Source organism: Ixodes scapularis, unplaced genomic scaffold (genome assembly GCF_016920785.2).
Source record: "Ixodes scapularis isolate PalLabHiFi unplaced genomic scaffold, ASM1692078v2 PGA_scaffold12__126_contigs__length_90152505, whole genome shotgun sequence".
In the NCBI taxonomy this organism is placed as follows: domain Eukaryota; kingdom Metazoa; phylum Arthropoda; class Arachnida; order Ixodida; family Ixodidae; genus Ixodes; species Ixodes scapularis.
This window is the reverse complement of record NW_024609838.1, coordinates 2,581,823-2,602,053: the sequence shown is the minus strand read 5'-3', so window position 1 is coordinate 2,602,053 and position 20,231 is coordinate 2,581,823. Positions and strand designations below refer to the sequence as shown.

General features: G+C 45.7%; 1 protein-coding gene across 1 annotated transcript; it reads right to left on the bottom strand.

Moving 5' to 3' along the window:
* Nucleotides 1–27: 27 nt before the first annotated feature.
* LOC8032577 (BRISC and BRCA1-A complex member 1) lies at nt 28–19,848 on the bottom strand. Its single transcript, XM_029970921.3, has 8 exons — nt 19,468–19,848; nt 19,120–19,178; nt 14,774–14,894; nt 12,571–12,652; nt 10,984–11,008; nt 8,533–8,656; nt 3,384–3,470; nt 28–2,347 (listed from the first exon to the last, which is right to left on the bottom strand). Exons 1-8 carry the CDS (start codon nt 19,825–19,827, stop codon nt 2,171–2,173), a joined length of 1,035 nt encoding a protein of 344 aa, XP_029826781.2. The 5' UTR covers nt 19,828–19,848; the 3' UTR covers nt 28–2,170.
* Between the last annotated feature and the right edge of the window lie 383 nt (nt 19,849–20,231).

The window sequence follows — 20,231 nt, the reverse complement described above, 5'->3', positions numbered from 1 at the left end:
CCCTAAAAGCATACAAATACAGGTCTGTTTCAGGTCAACTTGTAGAACGTTTATTACAAAAAGTATCCGCAAGGCAGCACACTTTGTACAACCAACTAGCTATTTCAGCCGCTGTCCTTCAGGTAAAAGATGCAGTCACATGTTTGTCCGTCAACGGTGTCTGACTTGACCGTTTCATCCATGGATATATCCAATATCCCGATAACGAAAAGTATCTGAGCATCAGTTTGAACTGCAGATTCAGCTTTGCAAGGTACATGTGCACCACAGTTGAATGCAACACAAGCGAAACACAAAAATAAAAACTTTTACCGAAATCACAACCTGGTTTCTTTGATAAAACACTATGAACACGCATAAAAATGGAGAATGTGAAATCTGACGAAGGAAACAAAACTTTGTACAGCACCCACAAGCATTTAATTCTATATTGTACAAAAACAAAACAGACAATGAATGCAAACAGAAAGCACGAAAGAAAACTTTACATGAGTAAAAAATAGCTTTCAGCAAGCAGGCAAGATACTTTGGTATCGATCATCATAGCTTATATGAATTTACACAGCTTTTCCTCAATAAAGTTTTCAGCAACACTTTTTCCCCGACTGACTTCTACGTGCCATCCATGGTGTTCTGTTGGGCACAAAGTAGCAAGCAGTTAGCCTTATTTAAATAACTCATCAAGAAAGTCTGCAATGCAAAGCTTCTCCAAATAATCCAAAGGTTTGGCCATGTGTGGCTTCTAATATCAAGACTTTAGCCTGGTTTCAGGCAGAGTTCAAATATATCTAGACAACTGAAGGATGGCAGTAACAAAGCTTGGTTAATGCCCAAATAAACAAAAGCATACAATGCCTCTCATACGAGACGGTGTTGCCATTCTTCTTTGTCCGACAGTCATCCCATGAACTGAGCGTAGTACGCTAAAGCCAATTAAACTGGTTGGCTTGCAATTATAGCTTGTTCAATTAGGTAGGTTCCTCTTTAAGCATATGCCCTTGAAATGCAAGCTGCTAGTGTTTACGTCGGATGCAACCTGAGGAAGCAAGAGGATTGTAGCAGACAGAGGTGACTACAATGATACACACATGTGTAAAGAAGAACAATGCGCCACAGAAAGAGCGTATGGAGCAGAGGCCACCTTTTTCTCAAACTATGGAGCAGCGAGACAATAATTCATTATATTATCATTTTAGAACGGACGGATAACCGAAACGATCCATTTCATGGTGAGCCATACCTCTGTCCGACCTTTGAAAACCACCTTTTGCTCACGCTGTCTATGGGTAAACCAAACTAAAAATACTCTTCACCATCTATAAACTTTTTATAGTGAAAATAAAGCGAGACATGTAAAGCAAAGTGGTAAACAATTTTCAGAAACTTTGTAGCCTCCCCTCCCCCCCCCTCCCCCCCTCCTCCCCTCGTCCCATTTAGAAAGCAAGCAGTTTGATTTACCTTGCTTTGTGACAATACCCATAGCACGCAACATATGGCTGAATTCCATCTTTCTCAGAAGACATTGCACACATACAATGCTCTTGTTTAATTTTCTAACAATCTGCTTTAATGCCCCGAAAAGACAGTCTTTCTTAGCCAACTTTTTCAGTTACATCTCAGCTAAGCAGACAAAGTTATTAGCATAAGGACTTCCAGAAATCTTCCATATAACATATATGTTTTTCTAGGCATAATTGGTGAGACAACCTTCAGATTCAGTGGAGTCTCCATTCTTTCAGTCAACAAATTTAGCAAACAACCGTACCAACCTCAGCTTCTGTTAGCAGACGGCTTAGTGGAACTATAAGAACCACTACCCAATTCTACCCCAAAAGCAAGAGCTTACTCTCAAATAATGTAGTTTTTGGATATCAGAACCTTTGTAGACATGAATTTGATAGCAAACTTTGGGTGTCCTGCTTTCGCTTGCATTTTAATAAGCAATATCAATGCCCTTAGCAGACGGCAAGGTCCACCTCCAATACCCTCAGCAGACGACTGCATGAACCTCGTAACAAGCAGCTCTTCATCTTGAAACCAATACAAAAACACACTTTCACTAGAACACTGCCTCCAGAGGTCTGCTGTAAAAAGTCCACAACATCTTTCATTTCTTTTTTCTTTCCGTAAACAACAACAACGATGCTCGGAGGCTCTCATCAAAGGCACCTCAGCTGGGACTGTCGTCTGCTTTGATCTTGTAGTGAGCCAGGTGCTGATGGGGCCTCTGAAGAGGGTGGGACAAGAGCTTCGCCATGCAGTTGTGAAGCTTGGTGGCGTTACGAGACACCTCGAACACGTAAGACGCTAAGTGTTCGTCCAGGGCCACGAAGGAGTCAAAGACCTCCTGAAATAAAAATTAAAAGAAACTTTCTGACTTTTACAGAGCAAAACACAAGTATAACACTATAACCCTACCATTTTGAAATTCATTGTCTCCAAAGATTTGTATTATTTAAAGTTTTTTCTTTAGCGTTGCAAGAAAAATGTATGCCAATGAATCAAACAGTTTTTTCCTTTGATGCAGCAAAACCACCTTTCAAAGTCCCTTTATGAAAGAAGTGTAGTATAAGGAGCAATTGTTTAATTTTGCTCAGAAGACATTGAACATCATGTGACATTATAGTGTTAAAAAATCAAAGTCAAATTTTGGGGTTTTACGTGCCAAACCAACGACGGGCATCTGGCACGCCCCAGCGGAGGACTGGGGATTAATTTGGACCACCCGGGGGATCTTTTGACGTGCAACCGACAGCTCGGTTACACGGCGCCTTCTTCGCAATAAGCCTCCGTCAGATTGCGGGCACCTCGGCCGGGATTCAAACCCGCCACATGAAGATCCGTAGGCCAGCGCTCTCGCCTCGGAGCCACCGAGGCGGCTCATTATAGTGTCGGGTCATAGTGTCATGCATCTAGCTAGAAGCTCGAGGTCTTAAAATACCTGGAGGAAAATCAATACTCCTCCCCAATTCCCAAAGGAATTGTTGCAACCGCAAGCATGAAAACTTAGCACGGATATGTGCCTTCTTTGCTCAAGCTTGTGCGAATGGTAAGCTTGTGTGAATGGTAAGCATGTACCTCCCCCCCGCTCTACACTGCACAGAACTCAAATGTAACAATGTAATAGAGTCGGTGAAACAGACAGCGCATTATTACCCTGCTCTCCGAGGAGGAGAGAAAGCTATCGTGGCTGTGAGGCTGACGTTATGTTTCACACTCAGCATAATTGAGCTGTTGTCACGTCAAGCATCGTTGCTGACAATTGATAAGCTCCTAATTCAAATCAAAAGGCAAGAGTTGTCTGATCGTGTTTTAGTTTAGAGTTACGAAATACCTCCGCTAGAATGCAAATCTGCGTTAAAAGCGAGGAAGCAACGACACACCTGGCAACAGTTGTCCTCGGAGAGTGGCCGATGAATGTACAGGATGTCCAGGAAGAAGTATAGGGACTGCATCATCTGCTTCAGGACCTGCAGGTTTGTCGGCGGAACAGCAATCGCTTAGAGAATTGAAGCGACTTACGAAAGTGGGAAGGGTTAGGTGCTGCAAACAAGGGGCGACAAGATTTTGCCCGATGCATGGAAGCTTTCCGACATTGAAATACACGCCATTTTGTTGCACACGAAATCAGCATGGCTACCTATACAAGTAATTTTCTTTATCACTCTTGACATGGCTACTCGACAAAACTTGAATCGCTTAAAAACCGATTGTGTTTTGTCGGAAGATTGTTTGCTTCTTAATGTGGTTTCACCAATGCCAGAATACGACGGGGTGCCAGACCACCCGTCAGAATCGAGAGCAAGGGGGGTCTGGACCTCCCTCCCCATTCCCTGCTTTTTTAAAGTGCAACTCTGCTCAATTCCGAAAATTTCGGGATAATGAGTGATTTCAGATTAAAAATCACCAATAAAAGGCACAATGTCATTTGCTTTGTGAAAAATCAAATAACACATTGCTAATTTTCACTTCAAACATGAGCAGAAATCAAAACCGAAATTTCGGCTCTTTCTGAAAAAATTGGTCTCGGGCTGCCAAAAACATGGCCATCACACGGTGACCATGTTTTTGCAAAAAAATTCTGAAAATTTTGGGATAATGAGTGCTTTCAGATTAAAAATCACCAATAAAAGGCACAATGTCATTTGCTTTGCAAAGAATCAAATATACATTGTTAAATCTCACTTCAAACATGAGCAGAAATCAAAACAGAAACTTTGGCTCCGTCTGATAACGTTGGTCTCGGGCTGCCAAAAACATTGCCATCACACAGTACAAGATGTCACGCGATCCTCTACGCGACGACGGGTGGGACTGGGGCAAGCCGACAGGCCACCATTGGGGCAGGCGCATATTAGGTGCGGTGACAGAGTGGTGCGCCCCAATCGTGCCAATGCAGAAACCTTCAGGTGCCGTCAGAATCTGCGTCGACCTGACCCACCTAAACAAGTTTGTACGACGGGAGCGCCACCAGCTTCCAAGCAGCCCGCGTCTTTTTAAACCAGGATGCAAGTTCTGGATTCTGCCAGATCCACCTTTCAGAGGCATGCCAAAGCCCTCCACTTTTATAACACCTCATGGGAGGTATTCCTACCTTAGGCTACCCTTCAGCGTGACTTCAGCCGGCTGCTATGGAATGCCGAAATTGATAAGAACGGGCACTTCAGCAGCAGCGGCGGCGGAAGCAGCGCCGACTTCGACATCGCAGCAGCAACGAAAGCAGCGCTGACCTCGCAGCAGCAGCAGCAGCCGGTGTCACGTCGACATGGCAGGACTCAAGCCTCCGAAGCCATTCGACTTTCACTATGCCGCGGACTGGCCCGTCTGGATGGACAAGTTTGACGACTACGGAATAGCATCCGGTCTACACGAGAAACCCAAGGAAGTTCAAGTAAGAACGCTTCTTTATACGATGGGCCGAAAGTCGCAGGAGATTCTGCAGTCAGTAGGCGTGAAAGATGAAGAGTTCACAAGAGGTTTGACCTCACAAAGTCAAGGTTTCAAGGGTATTTCGTCCACACACAGAACATAGTGCGTGCGAGAGTGCTCGTTTTAACCAACGCCGACAGTAACCGGGAGAAACAGTAGACCAATTTGTGACAGAGAAACACAAGCTTGCAGAACGTTGCGACTTTAAAAACATAAAAGAATGTCTCATCAGGGACCAATTCGTAGTCGGTCTTCTGGACCAAACGCTGCGAGAGGAGCTTCAAATGGATCTAAAACTGACGTTACACACAGCTCTCTCGAAAGCTCAGACAAGCGAAATCATGAAGAAACAACAAGCTGAACTAACAGGGCAAGAGTATGGAAACTCATAAGCATGTGTTGCATTCAACAAGCGGAAAAAGGCAGCGGGAAAGAGCGACAGTTCGGCTACTAGAAAGCTCGTAAACGGCAAGAAGTTTTGCAGTTTTTGCGCTACCAGCAACGTGCCTACAATGTTTAGTTAATCTATCGTATCCAAGATTTTTATTCGTTAGATATGTAGCAGAATGCCTCGGGAGTGCAGCTATGAAAAGCTTTTTGTAAAAGGTAATTTATTTCTATAAATTTTCTCTTCTGCAAAATTGGTCAACTTTTCGGTCTCCTGTGTCTTTGACGAAATGTCAACATTTTTTATAAAAGACATCTGTAAAGTGACAAAAAAGTTTCAGAGCCCCATTCCTTAACCAATTTCAGTCAGGAAAAGTGAAGAACGAGCCTTCCCTGTATTTCCATTATCAAACGATAGATTGACTAAAATGAAATTTATATCAAAAAGTGGAACGGAGAAAAGTGAGTTCAAAGCGCTCCAAACTTTACCCTTTTTTTAGCCTCCATGGAAAGAGAATAATTTATAAAAAATTAACTTTGCAGTGTAAACTAATTAAACTTTGGGGGATACTCTCTAGATATCGATGGATGTAAATATGTCACTTTTGAAAATAGACTTTTTTGCAGAATTTTGTTTTTTTCTGGGTAGTGTCCCCCCTTAGAAAGGATGACGGCAGGAAACTCGACAGTATCGCCGCACCTGATAAGGGGCATTTCTTGGGTACCCTTGAGCATTTATCTGCGAACTTCGAGACAGTGCAGATAAATTGCCAAGAACTTTGAATGAAAGTTGACACAGGAGCAGAAGTGACGGTCGTTGGCGAATGCTTTCCAGGCATCCCGTGCTCTCTTGACGAAGCAGAAAATCTTCAAGGACCGAATGTGCAAGAATTCACACTATCAAAAAGTTTCAAATAAACATTACGTGGAAAGACAGGCACTCACGACAAACTGTACACGTCATTCAAATATGCGCACAGCCCTTCTTGGGTTCCCCGCGATCAAGGCCTTGGGAAATGTTGGCTCTTTGGACGATATGGAAAGTGTCAAAGACATCGAAGCGAAGTTTCCGAACCTGTTCAAAGGCATAGGATCCCTGCCTGGAGAACACACGATACGCTTGGTATTGGATGCCATTCCGTACGCCGTGTCAGCTCCTGCTTGATTCCCATACCAATGAAGGAAGCAGTAAAAAAGGAACTAGACTAGTTACAGCTAGAAGGAATGATCCGAAGGGTGGAAGGCCCAACAGAGTGCGCTACTGAACGCGCACAATTTTCGGAGCCGATGATTCCATCCGAAACAACGGAACGTCCATGGGAGGAACTCGGTGTTGACCTGTTTGAACTAAAGGGAGCGATGTACCTTGCTGTTGTCGATTATCAAGGGCCACAGTTTTCCTCGTTCTCTTGCCAAGACTTTGCAAGGACATGCGGTTCACGCGTGTGACATCCAGCCCTCGGTACCCGCAAACAAACCGTGAAGCTGAACGAATGGTAAGGACTCTCAAGCTCGCCTTCAAGAAAGCTGAAGACCCTTACCTTGCTCTGCTAAGCTACAGGGATACCCCGGGCCCTACAGGCTTTAGTCCCGCACACAGGCCCAGCCTTACATCATCATGCGCCCTGGACGAACTTCGGCTGTGGTGCACCCCCCACCCCTTTTTTTATACGCCCCTATCTACTACGTACGACATCACATTGTTAGTAAACATGTGAGTAATGGCCCAACACGAGTGTTTCGTCAGCCGATAACCGCATTCCAAAAACGAAGGGCGCTGTGTTAAAATAAAAAAAAAAAAAGACTAAAATAATTTCAAAAGGGGGCGGTGAACAGGTCGCCCACCCCTAAAGCTGAAAGCTGGCCCTGCCCGCACAGCTCCTTATGACCCGACGATTGTGCTCAAGAGTGCCTTGCGCTCCATTCTCGCTCAAGCCTCGCGTGGTAAACTCTCCTTGGAAGAAGAGGGACGAACAATGTTGGCAGAAAATTTACTTTGACAGGTGTCATGCTGTTAAACCTCTGTTAAACAAGGGGTGGCTGAGAGACAGGGGTACTGCGTCCTTCGACCCTCGGATGCGCCAAAGTCCTACTGGGTTAAGACCAGGGACGGACTCTTCCGTAGGAGCCGTCCACAGCTGTTCCTACTGCCGGACAAAGACGGCAATCCTCGTCCAGCACCAGAGCCTCCAAAACCGGGCGAACCCGCAGACATGATCAAAGATGACGCAAGCAAGCCCGAGGTTGCTATGCCGCCAAACAAGCCTGAGGTTGCTATGCCGCCAAACAAGCCTGGCGTGAACGATCATCCGACTACCCCAACAATGCGATCAGGCAGTGTTATAAAGGCCCCGAAACGATTCGGTATTAATGACTAACTTTTTAGAGATGCTTATGTTTTGCCTCGTTCTGTAAAAGGGGGAGATGTCATGCCACCGTGATAATGCGCCGAGCTACTCTTTTCTTTCTGTTATCACGAGCGGTGTTCACGTGATTGGTGCGATGCACCAATCACGTGGACACCGCTGAGTGCCGAGGCAATGCTGCTGACGTCACTTGTTACGCTTGCCCGGAAAACTAAAAACAAACAAAAGGGGGCAATGATGATGACATCTAGATCAATGCTGGCTACACCAATGCCGTGGCCTTGACTGCGCCGTTGGTTCCGCCTCAATTCGCCCGCTAGAATAAGCCGATTTCAGCAACTTGGCGCGTTGCAAAGTCCGTTTAGAAGCATGTTATTATTATTAACATTATTAGAGAAACAAATTAACATTATTACAACCTAGTTCTGTTAAAGACAGAACTGGGTCGTAATATTTGTTGTGTGGTCTTCCTAGGTGATACTGAAGAGGACTGCATTGTTTTCTTAAAAACAGAAATGAAGCAGAGTTGCCCTTTAAGCACTGTATGCCCCGCCATAGACAGACTTTTTGGGGACGAATTAAGTAAATACATGCGTTTTTGACTCGTTATTAGAGACAACTCATATTATGAAGGAGTTTGAGGGGAAGGGGGGGAAACAGAGGTGTCCATACTAGAGGGGCACGACCATGTTGTACGGTGAGGCGGACCAAAATGGCAGTCACGCCGCATTACCCTAGAGCTGCGCAAACGACCCCTTGCTCCGAGTCGACCACAGCCCGAAGGGGGAACCGTAAGCAGCCTCCTCCTCCGAGCGAGTCTCTAGAGAGAGGTGTAGAGGAGGCTACGTACATCCACGTTTCGGTGCATCAGCGGAACACTTCCGGACCGTCCGTAGATGAGGACCACCCTGACGAGGAACGGCGGAGCGGCCTCCACGTCCCTCCCGATTTCTGGTATGTGAGTCTGTTCCATTCTGCAAAAAAAACAACAAAAAAACACATATTTTTGCTTTTCATATTTGCAGAAAACAAAGTGACGTCGCTTTGTCAAGAGTCTATTTTGACGTGCGAAGGCTGGGAGGGCGGGAAGTTGTTTGCCCCGGAATGACGTCTGGTGTTGCTGCTCTGGACACAATTTGGCCAGTGCACAGTGCCCGCTACTTGTTTTGAACTGGCCAGCATCGTAGTGGCATGCGGTGGGTTGTCACCACTGCGTGGCTTTGCGTTAAAGACCCCAGGCCAGCAGTGGTACTGCACTGGATAAATCTATTATCTACAGCGTAAACCAGTGCCGCTATACCTCAAAGGCAAACCGACCTTGCGCTGTCTTTACAAACGTCTAATTTGTTTTGTTACTACAACTGGAAACACTGGGCTTGTAACATGCATTGTAGGATCTTTCGGTTTAGCAGTATGAGCATTCGTTTCGCGTGTTCCCAGCTACGGTGCACCAACGTGCGACGCCATCTATTGCTGCCCTACTTTCGTAAAACCATGTGTTTCCAGCCGAGAATCCTTCAGACCCCCAGCGAGCCACTGTTTCGATGGGTGGTTTCCTTTGCACTTGGCAATGCCAAGCTAAGCTTTAGAAGCATAGTCTAGGGTTAGAAGCCATGAAAGGGAACGCTCCCGTGCCTTTGCCCTTCCGACTCCAAAGTATTTCCTTTTCTTCCCTCTCAGTCTTGGATAGCTTCATCACATGACAGAAAGAGTAGCCTGCTGACTAGTGCATGTAGTTGACCGCAAGGTGGCCTAAGTGGCTACCCGTTTTTGACATCACGCAATGTGGTCATGGAGTTAAGTTCTAGTGTCACTTGACTTCATATGACCTTTAAACTTAACGTCACATCACGTTACACTACAATGGACTTGCGATAATTCAAACTTGGATATATCAAACTTGCTATTAACTCAAACGAATTTAAAAATTTTCGGTGTCCCACTATGTTTTCAAATTATTTATAAGTTAACTCAAACAGCGTTTTCGCTCAATTCATACTACAGTAAAACCTCGTTATAACAAAGTTGAAGGAGCGGTCGTAGTTATTTCGTTATAACCATTAGTTTGTTATAGCCAATGTCCATTTCTCCATACTATTAGCAAGCAAGGGGAATTATGATTGCTTTGTTATATCCATTAGTTTGTTATATCCCATTTTGTTATAACGAGGTTTTACTGTATTTGTTCATCGCAGTGGGCTAGCCCCTGTGAGTGCGTTTATCACAGAGCACCTGTGTACTGCGGGAGAGCAATACCCACGAGGGTCACGGGCATTGCTTTTTTGCAGTGCGCGGGTGCTCGGTGAAAAGCGTACTCGATGGGACTAACCCACTACAATTATGCGAGCAGTACTGTCCTGACAATCTGCTTTCACTATTCCTGCTTGACTTTTATTTTTTTTAGGGGGTTAAAATCGAGATTAAAGAAAATATATTTGCATATAGCGAGCAGATTTATGAATTCCCTCGATTATGATGGCTGGGTGTCTCTTTCAGGTTTAATTTTATATCAAATCTGTCCTTTAATTGCAACCCCAATGTAGGCATTTAACCTTCTGAGGTCACAGTTCATATATATAGTTATAGTGAAACCAATTGAGCTTCGAAGTGGACAAGCGAAAGGTTGGAAACAAACTTCACGAGTTCAGCTGAATTTTTGTTTAAACATGGTACATTGGTAGTAGAAGTCCTGGAGAAACTATTCAATATTCAGTTAGAAAATATTCGGCCAAAACCACCGTTCGCTTCGAACTTCACCAATGTTTTATGTGTGTGCCTGCTTATGAATAGGCCTGTGTAGAGGAAAGTGTAAAAAACCTGCTCGGTATGTGTAGCTATTCCTATAGCAAATCATTCTTTGCCTTGCATCATATTTAGGTGAATTTCTGATATTTCAAACAAAAGTCTATGGCTTTCTGGAGTTTGAATTAATGAGAGTCGACTGTACAATTTGACATTCGACATTACCAGACACCATAACGTGTCACGCAGGCACGTATGAACACGCAATCTGAGTCAGCCTAAATAAGCATGCATTCCAGCAGTAACATGCAGTGCTACTGAATGCTGGTAGTGCAATACATTTTCCATTCCTACGAAATTTCAAAATAGGCCACATCAAAATTTAGGTGCAGCCCTCAATCCTTGAACAGACACAAAAGTTTTGCCTGCATACAAACCGAACAGAATCGGGACGAAGATGGTGCACATAGAAAATGAAGAAGACAGTAAAAGGAAAGACACTGAGACCTTAGAAAGCGGTGTTCCCACAGCAGAACTTAAATAAAATATCTCTACTTACATGCCATTGAACAATCCGGATAGGTCTGGCAAAAAAATGTCAAGGTCCATCCAAAGCCACAAAAACTTACTGAAATAGTGAGAAATCGCAAAAGCCAGAGAAAAAAAAAGTGTATAATAGCTCTGGCTGGAGTCGGTAATATACTAAAAAAAAAATCAAAGTCGGTAATATACTAACAAAAAATCAACTTGTAATATACTAAAAAAAGAAAAAGATAAACATGCTTTTGAGCATGGTTGGAGTTTCTTACTGCCCTCAACCAGCTCAGAAACACCAATTCCAGAAAAAAAGCTGATCTTGAATCTGCAGCTACAGAATAAAGCTCATCTCGAGTCCAAAGGATGTCTGTTTCTCCTGTACACAAGTTCTACCCGTCCGTACACCGACCGGCAAGGCTAGTGACGACAAACGAGTCAAAATGAAGATAAGTCGGAGTGCAGGGGGCCTCACTTGGAGATCACAAGGCCCACACATCTCGGGTGTTTTCAGACACGCCGTTATCAAAACAAGCAAGACTACACACTTTCAATACCTTCTGTGAACGTGCTCTTTTGGCTGCGTATGCAAGAAGAATCGGTTCTGATAGCGTTGGCGATGTATAAAACACTCCCCCCAACGCTGAACGCTCATTCTTCGCCCACACGTAACGCTTGCGGTTCGTACCAGATGCCAAGGTTTCAGAACTATCCGTTACCTCATTCGAAACTTAGCGATTTTCTGAAAATTTCGAGGGAAAAATGGGACCCACTCACGGCAACTGACACCATTCGGCTCCATGTATCGGAGGGCTCTGTCGTCCCCCGTTTTCCCACCATAAATTTTTAGAAAATCACCTATAACTCTTGAATGAGACACCAATTAGCTCTGAAACTTCGACATCTGATTCGGAATGCTATACTCCGTTTCACCTTCCGTCCGAGCACAGCGGACGCTAGGAGCCATCCCAGCCTATGCGGCATTGAGGGAGTGTCATGCGACCTTGAGCTCCCTGTGTTGCCCCGTTCCACCGGCAAGTCACGCGACTTTCTCCCGGCGCTGGATCGGCTGGGATGGCTCGTGGCGTCCACTGCGCTCGGACTGAAGGTGAAACGGAGTATAGCGCTATGTTTTGGGTGGGGAACGAGCGTTCGCCGATGCATTTCATTTTTACGGTGACAAACAATCTGTAAAATATTTTCCCTTTTGGAACACCTTGTATTTTGGGACTTCCACTACAAGATAAAACATGTTTTGCCGTCACTCAAATGAGTCCTGCCAAATGGGTCACATTGCGAAAAAAGCAAAAAAAAAAAACTTTTTTGCAGGATCTATTTTTTTTTTTTTTTTTTGTGACTACATGTTTTATTGAGGCATATAAAAAAGTGTGCCTGGGAGTTCTGTTTCTTTTTACCACCAAACCCTCTGGCTAAAGACTCTGGGATGGTTCGGGGCGGGGTTCAGGCCACGCCAAGCATACGAATAGGGAGGGCACTTCATCACACTTACAAAAGTAGGCAGCTTACTAGAGACCAGATGGTAGAGCTCAATCTAAATAAACCTGCTGCGGGAAAAAAACAAAATGCGCTGTAGCGAACGGTTTAAGGATACCGCATGACTCGCAGAGCCTTGTCTCATTCAGGTCGTCGAGGAAGTTGGAGATGTCCTTGGGATCGCTTGTGAAGTTTTTGATCTGAAGCAAAAAAAAAGAAAGGAGTTCCATGCGGAACTTTCAAAATGGAGAATCGGTAATACACACCTAGTTCCACGTCAATGGTATTTCTATGTAAATGTATTTTGCCATGTTTAGGAGGATGATTTCTATCCATCATTATCACTGAAATCCGTGCAGGGTAGATGGCACAAGTCAACCGACTCATTACAACCAACCTTATCAACAAGAAGCCTAAATATTAAAGATGTGTGAATATTTGAAACTTTGATATAATTCGTGAATAGTGCCAACCATTCAATAGGATGTGCGGCACCCTTTCGTTGATTGAGTATTTGAGTTTTTCAAGTATCTGAACATTACGAATGACATCTTCAGAACTTTCTCAATTTCTCGCGTCAAACTCTACCACTTTGCATTGGTGTGCATGTGTCAAGCTTCACCGCTTCACGCTGGAAAGCTAGGGGAAACGGCCGGCCTGTCAGAGCATCTTGGTCAGCTCAATGGTCTTGGACATTTTGCTCCCTGTTGTAAGTCGTCCTTCTTTTTGGTTGTAATTATGGTTCGCCTCCTCCCTTTAAAGCGATAGTGCAACGATCTTGCTGCTGAAAGAATTGGCAGTTTGTATTTTTTATATTGTTTATCTAGGCACAAGTGACGAAAAATGCGACATCTCGCCCTGAAAACCTGCTGTTCCGCTGCGTAATCGCAAAGGAAAAAAACTATCAGTTCCCGAGTTGCAGCCGTGTGCAGCGGTTACAGGAACTATGATGATACGTCTCGGGGCGACACGCGGAAGTCAACAAACCCTGACCCCCTCCACTGCTATACTCGCCGTCAGCCCCGTGGCGAACCGCCTTTTCTGTCGATAGCTCGCAGCCATCTTCAACGTTTCTAATCCTTGAAAAGTCGACCATCGCGGAGGAAGCGGCTAGGGTCTCTGAAGAGAGAAGCCAACAGGAAACCAGGTGGTCCCCCAGAGTATGACAGTCAAAAGACGATGCAAGAGTTGAGAGGCACTTCGACCTTCAATTTGTTTCATTTTTTCTAAAATAAAAACTAGCGCGCGCAAGAAATCACGATTTCCTGATCTTTGTTTCGTAGGTGATGCAGATTATTTCCCACAGTTAATTGGCCAAAGTCCAAAAATCGTTGCACCGACATGAAACATTTCCACAAAGGTGTGTTTACGTGATGCATTTTTCCTACTCAAAATTAAAAAGTGTAAGTGTCAAAAACAAAACAAAAAAGTCTAAAAAAGAAGAACTGCTTCTTTGTATGCCTGCACAAAGAAGAAAATTGCGAAAAACCTTTTGGTTGATGCTGCTGCCTACAGATGGTGACACATGCGCTCGGACCTGCCCGCTCTACATTCAGGTACTTGTCTCAGAGTCTTTCAGGTTTTTGCTTTGTGATGTGCCATTTGTGGATGACAGAACCAACTGGATGGTTTTTACTTTATAAAAAAAACAGGATTTCTTAGGCTTAAATGGTTTTCTCTTGTGAAACTTGAGCATGATAGATGCATCCGCACGAGCTGCCGGCATTAAACAAAACCGGCGACTTTTCTGAGTGCCATATTTCGTTACACACAAACCTCACGAAACATTCGGGGTCAATTCAGTATGGGACCTTGACATAGTTAAGGTCGCACGGCACACCGGTGGCCACAGGGGCAGAGGCTCGTAGCATGCCAGCATTGAATGTGTCGATCTAAGGTTTTTCTCAAAATTCCGTATATGAAAAACATTCAAATGGGACACAAAAAACATTAATTCAAACAAATATTCAAAAACTGGGATGTTAAAAACACGCCCCCCCCCTCCCCTAAACACATACTTGAGGAAAATCGCAACATGACCAGTTAATGTAATCAAAAAATAGACACTGCTATAAATTCAAGTGGACCATCCTGAAATGATAAATTTTTAGTTTTTCGCCCGATCTCCCAAAAGTCATCCTAGTGATATTCCACACCGCCGGGCGATAATTACGAAACTGCAAAGCAGTAAGCGAATAGGCGAAGGAAAGAAATCCTACTTTTGGTCCTTAATTTTTAGGCAAGGTGGCGCAAGCTAGCGCCCTTTACACAGGGTAAAACCGTTAGCACCCATCCATTTAAATGCAGACGGCACCACTCACCCAGAGAGGCACTTCGTGAAAGACGACGAGGGCAAACTCGTGTCTCTTGTCGATCTTGTGCTTGTTGTGCACAAACAGCTCGACGACCCTCTTCACCATGAACAGCGGAGAGTGCTTTGACCTGGAGTGATCGGGACAGACCCATTGAACACCTTCGAGTAAACGGCTGAACAGATTAAACCAGAGCTCGAAACAGAGAAATCTTCGGGAGAAATTGTGACAGCCACACGAATGCCACACGCTCCCCACATAACACTCATCATGTGGCCAGCACGTGATGTCATCATTCCATGCCGGTGGCCCCTCCCACTCGTTCCTGCCCGGAAGAGCAAATTCGGTCGTGCAAAATGTACTCTGCAAAAAGTATGCCTTCGGCAGCAATGGCTACCGCAATGGCAGCTGACGTGACGTCAGTGCAAGCTGTGTATCTGACAGTAGACTAAAGGCCCGTTCGCACACTTGCATTTAATTAGGACCGTGTTCTTGCAATCTCTTACGAGGAGAGCACACAGTGGCACGCTAGTGCGTTCTAGGAGGTGACGTTGGAACCGCGTTTCTTTGGAGTGAAGGTTATGTGGTATTTTCAAGATCATGTGAACATACTATCTGTATAAAAGTTCACACACTTACAATGGTAAGTGCGTGAATCGGCCTCAATAGACCTTTTACTAAATTACCAAAGCACCAAGGAGAATGCTCGGAACATAGACACGAGCTTGATCTGCATAAAATATTCTAAGCACTAAATCAGTGGTTCTCAAATGGGGGTCTGCGGACCCTTTCAGGTCCGCAAAGGCATCCTAGGGGTCCACGAGGCCCTGCCTCCCGCCAATAAAAGGTGCATTTATTTCAGACTGAGAAGAAACATTACAATTTTCGAATGAGAGTTCTCGTGTGTATATCAATGAGAGAAATCTACTTTACACAACTCTTATTTATATCCATTTATTAAACCATTTTCCCAATACACCTATAGTAACTTCCCCTTCCCCTCAGCACAAACAGGGCCCTCCATCACCTCTGATGGTTTAGAAGGGGTCCGCGAAACATCAATGGTTGAGAACCACTGCACTAAATAACCAAAACAAGATAATAATTATAATTTTTATTTTTGGATCCGTATGGGTTACAGACGCCGGAGCCACGGACAAAAAGTCAACAAATGTTGACTTGACGGGGTCCGGGCCCCGTGCACTTGGCAGACAGCTATGGCGAAGATGTCGGCAAACACGCATGCAAAGTACCATTATTTTTTTTTAGACATTCGCTTTAGAGAAGTCACTGCAGCAGATGCCATAATGTGCGGCCCGTGTAAATGCATTCGCAGTATGCGCCCTCCTGCTTGGTCAGTGCAGCAAAAGGTGTAACGCTCAACATACATCTTTCTTAACGAGTGCCGTAGATCACGGTGTACTTTACTGCCAGTGTCGCCCGATGGCCACCGGCGAGAATTGTCCAACAAAACGAGTGGATGGTGAGGAGAGAAAGCAGCGCGTCATCGCCCTCGGTTTCGCGCGCACGTCGAGGTTCTTGGACGACTCGCTGGATGGCACCGACCAAAGCCACTAACCTACATTCACAAAATTTGAGCACGATAAAGACAACTTTGTAAAAAGTTCCATAAACCCGTTTATAGATATTTTTTTTTAAACGCTTATAATAGAGGTTTGGGACACCCCCCGTAGATACTGATGGGACGCAGGAGCACAAACTAAATATTCAGACACAGGTGCTAATATGTGGCGAATTCCACGTTCGCAGCCAAGCAGACATGGGGTTGGAAGCTATGTTACATGCTTCCAACTCCAAGCATCGGCCGACAAGCAGAAAGCAGCGTCAGGCGACGAAGCGGAGGCGTTTGATTGATTTGCAAGCAGACAGCTTCCGCCTTGGCTTAGCGGCGAACGGCATGTATACTTAGTTTCAGCTTCGGTCCGAGCGCGGCCGATGTTATGAGCCGAAGAGCCAATCAAAGAGCGCAATAAGCGCAGCGTCATGGTGTGCTCTCTGCGCTTGATAGGACTAGCCGGTGGAGGAACGCGCACAGAGAGGTGGCGAATACCGGCTGGTCCTATCAACTGCAGAGAGCACGCCATGACGTTGTGCCTCTTTCGCTGTTTGATTGGCCCTTCGGCTCATAACATCGGCCGCGCTCGGACCGAAGCTGAAACGAAGTATAGTAGAGCAATATTCACTTTACTAACTATGCGCAGCCGCCCGCCTTGCGCAACTGAAAAGACCAAAGGCCGATCCAGACACCTGTGGCTGCTTATGACCAAGTGCCTTAAAACCTCTCGGGATCTCTCACAATGAGAGAACGCACTAGCACCATCTATAGGTCAGCCGTGGAACACTTTGGATTCCCCTACATTTCCTTTTCTTTTTTTTGCACGACAATGTTAAAAACAACCATTTTTCGTAGATGTAGCACATACATTTGATCTCACAAATAATGCAAAACCTTCACTCTAGCGACACATAGTTTCAGGTTCATCTCATAGATGGTGCTCGCATGCCAGTGCAGTCTCTCGTAAGAGATCCCAAGAGCTCGGTCCCTGAGCAAACACAAGAGTGTGAACGGGCTTCAATTAGTTCAGGTCGTAAATTTGCATGTTCATTATGCTCATCGGTCTAATTGTACCACAGAAATCGCATTTCGGTCACAGTTTACGTCGAAACAAAGCAGTCTTTACCTAGAAGGTTCAGAGAGATATAGACCAACACGCGGCCCTGACGTCACGCAGCTGCGGTGTCGACGGCACGGCGCGTGCGCACACGCTTCACTCCTTCCGAATTTGGGTTCTGCGCATGCGCAGTGCCCACACCTGGTGGGGGCAAACGCGGGCTTGTCTGTAAACAGTGTGTCGAACTATAGACGCATACGAAAGGTATGCGTAGTGCAAGTTTGTCTGCTTCTTGCACAGGAGTTTCGCTGATGTCCAAACGCCGAGCTCTTATACACAAACTCATCTCTGTGACGTCACGGCGCGGTGGTGGCGCGTTGGTCGCACTTCCGGTCTGGGGCTATGGGCGGAAGTCCCCATGCCAGACTGTATTCCTGCATTGTTTTGAAAGGAACCGGACAAAAACCTGCCTTCTCGTCAAAACGCCGCGACTGGGGCCGTACCAAAAGTGTCGAGAATGGTTTGAAGGTCAGTTTTCACGTGCTCGGTTCGTCCGAGAATCTGGACATGTGCAGTGAAAAGGGAAAAGCAGATGCCGTCGGACAACGATTGCTTGGGCGGGAGGCACTTTGGGTTGAATTCACGGATACTTGTGGTCATCAGATTTATTTGTTTTGTTCCAACATGAACGCCAGAAAACTGTCAAGTTGTGCGGACCACCTGTGGACTACGTTCAGTGCGTCTTCAAGTTCAAACGGCCGCCTGATCGTTCGGACTGTCGTCTGCTCTTTCAAACGTTTCTGCTTGTCGTCTGCTCTCTTAGACGACGCCGGTCCGTAGACCAAATGTTGGCCCGGTACTTGTGATAAGAAGTGAGTGCAGGCCTCAAAAGACTTAAATTTGAAGGTTAGCAAGCAGGCTCGATGTAAACAGTAGATACAAGGAGATGTTGGTCATTGTTACCAGTGGCCAACACCGACTTGTTATGCCTAATTCAGTTGGTCCAAATCTGCTTGCGATTTTCAGTATCGTCGTCGACCATCTCAGCTACGGTTCACACTTTTGCAGCCCGAGCGGCGTCGCGACTGAAAATTTCGAGCGAAATCTCATTATGCGAATCAGGCTTTAGCGTACATTATGCGGCGTCCACGCGGAATGAATCGCCACATGTCACATTATTCACGCGAAGTTTTGCGGTGTAACGAGCCTCAATAACTTCGCTGACGCCGCTCAAGATAGTCAGACATCGCCAGGAAGACGTAGAACCCACAATTCGAACATGAAAAAGGGCAGGGGTACTCACACCGACGCCGACAACATCGCATTTCAATGGTTTGTTTACGGGCGACGGCGAGATTCTTGCCCACACCCCCATCGCGCATGCGCGGCGCCGGTGGCGTCCGCTAGGGGCGCTCCGGTTTGTTTGTAAACATGAGTTGGTGTATTGGCTGTTTGAAAAATATAGTGGGTAGACCTCAAGGCATCTAGCATTGAGGTCTACCCACTATCTTTTCAATCAAAGCCAATCAGAGCGCGGCATCGTTATGACGTCCCCGCAACTCCTGCGCAAGAGGCAGAAGACTTGCACTCTGCATAAACAAACGCTGCAGTTAATGTTGTGCGTCTAAAGAATGTGGATAATTTAAATCTACCAATGATTGTGGCACAAGAATTATGCCTCACGTCGACACAAGATTCCAGAACCCGAAGTGGTATGCTTACCCGTCCGAAAACGTGAATGGTAGGTCCTCCATTTCTGAAGAAATGTCTATGCAAATCACCTGATAGAAAAAAGAAAAAAAGAGGAGAGCATGAAGTGAAATATAGTGGCAGCCGGCGTACGCCTCCGAAATACTTATACAAAGTAACGTAAACTGAATACTCCAAGTCAAGCAATGCAGCAAAACAGACAAACATAGATATAAACGAACTTCCTTCTGGATCTAGATTCCCGAACTATTCAATTTAAAGTTAAAACACAGAAGGCAGGCATCTTTTCAACTTTAAGTACAGGACACGGTGGTACAGGAGTTTGCGATTGGGCTGTCAGAGATGGCGTCTCTCCCTTACGATTCGCTCGGGGCAGTTCGTCTTGGGCATATTCCGCTCGGCGGATTCCTGGTCCACGGTCACCGACGGATCGCGACGAATCCGCGAATCCTGCACGACGCTGTCCAGTTCGCTGCCGCCGCTCGCCTGTCCCAAGTCCATCCTGCCCGTATCCCACATCTCGTTGGGGCTCGACGAATCGCTCCCTTCCTCGTCGCTGTCGTCGGCGGCTCGCGGCGGCACCTTTTTCACGACGTGCACCATCTCACGGCCGGGACGCACATTCTCGGCGTTCGCCTCGGGAACGTTCGACACGGCCTCGACTTTGATCTTTTCCAGAGGCGGAAAGTCGAAATCACCACCACCTCTGGCAGCCGCCATATTTGCGAGCAATACCTGCCGGTCCGCAGCGAATTAGCGCATTCGAATGCTCGTGCAGGCGGCGCGAGCTTCGCGCCGTCTGCTCAAAGTCTACATTAATCACATTAGATTAATTTGAGACTGGGGTGAAAAGGAAACAACAAAATGTAGCAGAGACAGACATTAGACAGTACGACTCCTCAAACTAAAGTCTACATTTGTTTTCCCCACGTGGCTCGTGCGGCTCGTGCCTTGTCCAACGTTGCCTTCGCCATTCGCGCCCAGTTCGCGCCCGTCTTTCGACTTGAAAGACGTCACCAGTGGACGTCACAGACAAGAACATTTGACTTTGACGTTTCTCGAGTACACGAACGCACTATGCAGTTTATTAAAAAAAGGTTAAAACAAATTACTTTTTTAACTTG